The following is an 8095-nucleotide window of genomic DNA, read 5'->3' on the forward strand; positions in this document are numbered from 1 at the left end:
AAAGGGTTTGATGAAATATCGCAAAACAATAACTTGTTAAATCATAATCCATCAAACCATGTATTACATACTGAGGCTTTATACACTCTAGCGCTGATGTGTAAGAAACAATAGGTCTTCAGCAACCCATGCTTGTCTTAAAAGGCGACTATACTTGTCGTAATAGGCGACTAACGGGATCGGGTGGCCAAGCTCGCTGTCTTGGTTGATGCATGTCAAAGTATCCCAATTGCGTTGATCGATGCTCGTGATGTCAATCACTAGATTGTCTGGTCCACACTCGATTATTTACAGACCGCCGTCATATAGCTTGAATATTGCTGAGTGCGGCGTTAAACAACAAACCAACCCCAAACTGTATGCCCCATGTTATTTTAAGGTGTGCAACAATTTGAAAATGTATAAAAATGAGGAGAACGTATTCTGGAGCACATTTTAGTTGATCTCACTCCATCCCACGGACACAGAATAACTAATGGCTTGCTCTCAGATTATTATGCAGCGTCTAAGTGGATGGACAATGTACGAGTCGACGGGCAACATGAAATGTTTGACTGCAGCAGACTAGGTGCCATATTGCGAGCTATGCTGCATGTACATCACGACTTCGTCTCGCCACTCCGGACAACCCGTCACCGTCACCGTCACCGTATCACCATACAAACAGTGACCCGGCACGTGATCCTCACATTATATGTTGCCGTTATATATAAATACTACTTATGACCAGGAGACGAAAAGGATAATCTTTCTCTGAATACTTAAAGATGCCATAGCGATACCCAAAAGCTTGAAGGCCTAATATAACATTCGACCTTACTATCAATACGCCAATTGAAATACAAATATTATAAAAAAAATATTTAAAAATTATCAATACATCGCAAAGACATTTCCTGTCTGCATTATACATGATGCTATAACTACCAGCTTCTATGCATGTTTGGGACACAACACAGTGGCGTTAGATATTGTAAGCGTACATGTACTTGTTGGATTAGTGAGTGAGTGAGTATGGTTTTACGCCGCTTTTAGCAATATTCCAGCAATATCACGGCGGGGGACACCAGAAATGGGCTTCACACATTGTACCCATGTCGGGAATCGAACCCGGGTCTTTGGCGTGAACTTGTTGGATTAAGAAGCGCTTGGATTGAAGACTCGATGGTTAACTCTGATGGTTTGCAGATAGACAGACAAGTTTAGTTTCGTCTCACTCGTAGAATGCAGTTATATGACAAGAAGTATAACCATAACTCTACAACCAGTCGCTTGACGACTTACGAGAGAAAATATGTCATTACAATAAACAGTGACACACAGCGAATATACTGAATCACAAAAGAAACGTCACCCCAAGTAACGTTGCATGAAAAGTTGTCATGTAAATATCTGGGTAATTTTTGTCAAAGTTTCTAAAATTTAACATTACCTTGTCCGGAAAAATGAAATGATAGATGATAGAAAAAACAAAGCAGATGACAATACAACCGAGCGCCCAAACGCATCACGGCAACGGCCATGGTAACCCGATGCACGTGAGTTCCGTTCAAGTTGAAAAGCACATGCGTTTCCCCATTTCTTGACCTATAAAAATCCACCCAGATCGAAAACATTCATTCGTTATTGAATTGCTACCACATGCCAAGATTGACAAAAAATAAGCGACACCAAGCCCTTGGACGATTGGACAAACTGCCCGGCAAGTAGCCAATGCAAGTCCACGTAATGACCGTATACAGGCTCCAGCAACGGTACCAAACCACCAACATTACAGATGACCGACCACGTAGTGGAAGACCAAGGGTCACCACCAGACGTTAGGAACGTCAGATTGTGCGACAGCATCTTAAAGATCGCTTTGTTACTGCTGCGGAAACTGCTCGACAGACCATGGGGACACACCAGCGACACCTTAGTGCGGACACCGTGCGTCGACGATCGACGAGCAGACACCTCCACTGTCATAGGCCACACCGAGGACCCATTCTGACACCACCAGCAGTGGAGAAGAGTCCTCTTCTCAACAGCAGATGGCAGAGAGAGAGAGAGAGGTCCGAGCATCATGGTGTTGGGTGGAATTGGTCTTGCTCTGTGGTCTTCCAGAACATCGTTCCAGGGAGAGGCAATAGTGTCACAGCAGCTCGGTACATTGATCAAGTCTTGAGACCGCACGTCATACCTCATTTGGCACGTAGCCGCAACCACGAGTTTCAGCATGATAACGCCCGTGCCCACACTGCGAGAGTAACAAGAGGCTTTCTCCAGCAGAATGGCATCAGAACCATGCAGTGGCCTGCCCTCAGTCCCGATTTAAATCCCACTGCGCACCTGTGGGACGAGATTCAAAGACGGCTGAATGACGTCCGACCAAGGCCGACAACTGCAGCTGAACTGCGTCAGGCGTTCCTCAGAGTGAGTGCCTATGGCCTTTATCAACCGCCTCATCCATTCCATGTACCGACGTTGCACGGCAGTCATCAATGTTCATGGCGGACACACGAGATACTGACTTGTGATGCCATTTTCTTAGAGTCTAGTGTTGTGTTTCACTTTAAGAACATTTGACAGTTTTGCCAAGTTTAATCTTTTTAATATGTCTCAAAGTATGTTTACAGTGTTTAATAAGGTTTCTCACATATCTATCCATGGTGACGTTTCTTTTGGTGTTCAGTATATATATACATATAAACATCAATGATATAAAATGGAACGTCGTTTTGCCATAATGTGATGGCAGGTTTTGGCCACGTAAGAAATAAAACCAATGTTTGATCAAATCTGTGTAAACTTTTCACAATAAAAGTAATTATTAAAATTTATCAATTTACGATTACAGCGATTACGAAGATCAACCCTCACGTCGTCGTATAAAGAGCAAGGAAGTAAATCATGGATCTCGTCTTCTACCTGGTCTGTAGAATTAAAGCAACATCTCTCTTCTGATGGTATGTTTGTGTAACGTCCAGCCTCTATCTTTAAAGGCGCCACTCCGCATCTGAATTTAGCTGGAGAGCTCCTGTGAGCACGATTGAGAGGGTATTCCACGTATTTTTCTGTAGCTTCTTAGTTTGTTTCTTCAACGGTTTCACGTTTCTCCATTGTCCCTCCATTTAGACCTATATTCCAACAAAAGGCGTTCTTGCACCATTGAAACAAATAAATTGATTTCAATTTGGGGATGTATGCTTGTTAAATGTCCTAGGTCGATTCTCTCAAGACATGACGTTACTTTAACATTGCTTCACCACAGAATATCTTCATTGTTACTCTCCTGTTTTGGGTATTAACAAGTCTGACCCAGCGTCTTGAGACTGTTGTCCATGATCTCATATCTGGCGGGATCCAACTTACTTCCCTATTTATTGCAATGTTTGGTGCATATTTTCCAAATCCTAGGAAAAATCGAATAATTCGAAGGTGGATAGCATTTACAGCAGAATGAGTAAGTGAATATAGTTTTATGCCGCTTTCAGCACAATTTCAGAAATATATTTGGGGGGCATCGAAGTGAGCATCGTACATTGCACCTATGTTGGGGGCGGAACCCTGGTCTTCGTCATGTATCTTGCGATGTATTTAACATCCATTAAGCCGTGTGTCTCGCCAAGTATATATGTATTTAGTTTTAGATCTAGCTTTGTATTTAACTATGAACCTACAGCTAGCCATGTATCTAGCCAAGTATATATCATTTAGCCATGGACCTAGAGAGGTATTTAACCATGCATTTAGCTGTCTATTTCGCATGTATATATGTATCTAGTTATTTATCTAGCGATGTATTTAAATATGATACAGCCATGTAACTAGCCATGTTCAACCGATCGGCTTTAGAAACCACATTAAACCCTAGTCTAGAACCTTTTTTCTTAAATTGCTCCTTGATCCATTGTGGCGTTGACGAGATGAAACCTTCGCCAACACAAAACCGAGAGCTATTCTGCATCCAGAAGATCGAGGCTTCCACGGAAACATTTCCTAATTAACGTATTTTCATTTTTTTCAGATAATTCATATATTGTGCATTACTTTTGGACTTGCTTAAAAGTGCACCTATGGTTAAAGTGCTCCTCTCTGACCACCCTTCATGGTTAATTTCCTGTAATTTTCACTTCATATATCTCACAGAGTGCGGTAATAAGCCTCGTATTACGCGCCGGAGTTTGGGAGCACACTTGTACATTTATATTTTCCGAAAAGAGTAAAAACGAGCTTCATCATTCGCAGAAGTAATTATTACCGGCATTGTGGATAATATTGAGCTGATAGAACACATATTAGTGCTCAGCCTGATGCCACCGCAACACAGATTATACATGCTGCCTCTCAGCCTGATGCCACCGTAACACAGATTAGACATGCTGCCTCTCGGCCTGATGCCACCGTAACACAGATTAGACATGCTGCCTCTCAGCCTGATGCCACCGTAACACAGATTAGACATGCTGCCTCTCGGCCTGATGCCACCGTAACACAAATAAGACATGCTGCCTCTCAGCCTGATGCCACCGTAACACAGATTAGACATGCTGCCTCTCGGCTTGATAGCACCGTAACACAGATTAGACATACTGCCTCTCAGCCTGATGCCACCATAACACAGATTAGACATGCTGCCTCTCGGCTTGATAGCACCGTAACACAGATTAGACATGCTGCCTCTCAGCTTGATGCCACCGCAACACAGATTAGACATGCTGCCTCTCGGCCTGATGCCACCGCAACACAGATTAGACATGCTGCCTCTCAGCATGATAGCACCATAACACAGATTAGACATGCTGCCTCTCAGGCTGATAGCACCGTAACACAGATAAGACATGCTGCCTCTCGGCTTGATGCCACCGTAACACACATTACACATGCTGCCTCTCGGCCTGATAGCACCATAACAAAGATTAGACATGCTGCCTCTCAGCCTGATGCCACCGTAACACAGATTAGACATGCTGCCTCTCGGCCTGATAGCACCAAAACACAAATTAGACATGCTGCCTCTCGGCCTGATAGCACCGTAACACAGATTAGACATGCTTCCTCTCAGCCTGATGCCACTGTAACACAGATTAGACATGCTGCCTCTCAGCCTGATGCCACCATAACACAGATTAGACATGCTGCCTCTCACCCTGATGCCACCATAACACAGATTAGACATACTGCCTCTCAGCCCGATGCCACCGTAACACAGATTAGACATACTGCCTCTCGGCTTGATAGCACCATAACACAGATTAGACATGCTGCCTCTCAGCTTGATGCCACCGCAACACAGATTAGACATGCTGCCTCTAGGCCTGATAGCACCATAACACAGATTAGACATGCTGCCTCTCAGGCTGATAGCACCGTAACACAGATTAGACATACTGCCTCTTAGCCTGATAGCACAATAACAAAGATTAGACATGCTGCCTCTCAGCTTGATACCATGGCAACATGGATTAGACATGCTGCCTCTCGTCCTGATGCCACCGCAACACAGAATAGACATGCTCCCTCTCAGCCTGATAGCACGGTAACACAGATTAGACATGCTGCCTCTCGGCTTGATGCGACCGTAACACACGTTAGACATCCTGCCTCTCACCCTGATGCCACCATAACACAGATTAGACATACTGCCTCTCAGCCCGATGCCACCGTAACACAGATTAGACATACTGCCTCTCGGCTTGATAGCACCGTAACACAGATTAGACATGCTGCCTCTCAGCTTCATGCCACCGTAACACAGATTAGACATGCTGCCTCTCAGCTTGATAGCACCATAACACAGATTAGACATGCTGCCTCTCAGCCTGATGCCACCTTAACACAGATTAGACATGCTGCCTCTCAGCTTGATAGCACCATAACACAGATTAGATATGCTGCCTCTCACCCTGATGCCACTGTAACACAGATTATACATGCTGCCTCTCGGCCTGATAGCACCATAACACAGATTAGACATGCTGCCTCTCGGCCTGATGCCACCGTAACACAGATTAGACATGCTGCCTCTCAGGCTGATAGCACCGTAACACAGATTAGACATGCTGCCTCTCGGCTTCATGCCACCGTAACACACATTAGACATGCTGCCTCTCGGCTTGATAGCACCATAACAATGATTAGACATGCTGCCTCTCAGCTTGATGCCGCCGCAACACAGATTAGACATGCTGCCTCTCGGCCTGATGCCACCATAACACAGATTAGACATGCTGCCTCTCAGGCTGATAGCACCATAACACAGATTAGACATGCTGCCTCTCGGCCTGATGCCACCGTAACACAAATAAGACATGCTGCCTCTCAGCCTGATGCCGACGGAACACAGATTAGACATGCTGCCTCTCGGCTTGATAGCACCGTAACACAGATTAGACATACTGCCTCTCAGCCTGATGCCACCATAACACAGATTAGACATGCTGCCTCTCGGCTTGATAGCACCGTAACACAGATTAGACATGCTGCCTCTCAGCTTGATGCCACCGCAACACAGATTAGACATGCTGCCTCTCGGCTTGATGCCACCGTAACACACATTAGACATGCTGTCTCTCGGCCTGATAGCACCATAACAAAGATTAGACATGCTGCCTCTCAGCTTGATGCCGCCGCAACACAGATTAGACATGCTGCCTCTCGGCCTGATAGCACCATAACACAGATTATTCATGCTGCCTCTCAGGCTGATAGCACCATAACACAGATTAGACATGCTGCCTTTCGGCCTGATGCCACCATAACACAGATTAGACATGCCGCCTCTCACCCTCATGCCACCATAACACAGATTAGACATGCTGCCTCTCACCCTGATGCCACCATAACACAGATTAGACATACTGCCTCTCAGCCTGATGCCACTGAACACAGATTAGACATGCTGCCTCTCAGCCTGATGCCACCATAACACAGATTAGACATACTGCCTCTCGGCCTGATGCCACCATAACACAGATTAGACATGCTGCCTCACACCCTGATGCCACCATAACACAGATTAGACATGCTGCCTCTCAGCCTGATAGCACCGTAACACAGATTAGACATGCTGCCCCTCAGCCTGATGCCACCGTAACACAGATTAGACATGCTTCCTCTCGCCTGATGCCACCGTAACACAGATTAGACATGCTGCCTCTCAGCTTGATAGCACCATAACACAGATTAGACATGCTGCCTCTCAGCCTGATACCACCGTAACACAGATTAGACATGCTTCCTCTCAGCTTGATAGCACCGTAACACAGATTAGACATGCTGCCTCTCAGCCTGATGCCACCGTAACACAGATTAGACATGCTGCCTCTCGGCCTGATAGCACCGTAACACAGATTAGACATGCTGCCTCTCAGCTTGATGCCACCGTAACACAGATTAGACATGCTGCCTCTCGGCCTGATAGCACCGTAACACAGATTAGACATGCTGCCTCTCGGCCTGATAGCACCGTAACACAGATTAGACATGCTGCCTCTCGGCCTGATGCCACCATAACACAGATTAGACATGCTGCCTCTCAGCCTGATGCCACCGTAACACAGATTAGACATGCTACCTCTCAGCCTGATGCCACCATCACACAGATTAAACATGCTGCCTCTCAGCCTGATGTCACCGTAACACAGATTTGACACACTGCCTCTCAGCCTGATGCCACCGTAACACAGATTAGACAAGCTGCCTTTCAGCCTGATGCGACCGTGACACAGATTATACATGCTGCCTCTCAGCCTGATGCAACCGTAACACAGATTAGACATGCTGCCTCTCAGCCTGATGCCACCGTAACACAGATTAGACATGCTGCCTCTTGGCCTGATGCCACCATAAGACAGATTAGACATACTGCCTCTCAGCTTGATGCCACCATAACACAGATTAGACATGCTGCCTCTCAGCCTGATAGCACCGTAACACAGATTAGACATGCTGCCTCTCGGCCAGATGCCACCGTAACACAGATTAGACATGCTGCCTCTCAGCCTGATGCCACCGTAACACAGATAAGACATTCTGCCTCTCGGCCTGATGCCACTGTAACACAGATTAGACATGCTGCCTCTCAGCCTGATGCCACCGTAACACAGATTAG

General features: G+C 45.9%; 1 protein-coding gene across 1 annotated transcript; it reads right to left on the reverse strand.

The window, feature by feature from the left end:
• Nucleotides 1-5815: 5815 nt before the first annotated feature.
• LOC125384207 (galaxin-like) lies at nt 5816-6841 on the reverse strand. The gene has a single exon (XM_048402732.1). It carries the CDS (start codon nt 6839-6841, stop codon nt 5816-5818), a length of 1026 nt encoding a protein of 341 aa, XP_048258689.1.
• Nucleotides 6842-8095: the final 1254 nt, after the last annotated feature.

The sequence above is a fragment of the Haliotis rufescens genome, unplaced genomic scaffold (genome assembly GCF_023055435.1).
Source record: "Haliotis rufescens isolate VD_foot unplaced genomic scaffold, xgHalRufe1.0.p SCAF_29, whole genome shotgun sequence".
Classification (NCBI taxonomy): Eukaryota; Metazoa; Mollusca; class Gastropoda; order Lepetellida; family Haliotidae; genus Haliotis; species Haliotis rufescens.

Excerpts from the sequence above, each read along its gene's own strand:
- LOC125384207 (XM_048402732.1), bottom strand. The coding sequence starts at position 6,841 with ATGTCTAATCTGTGTTATGGTGGCATCAGGGTGAGAGGCAGCATGTCT.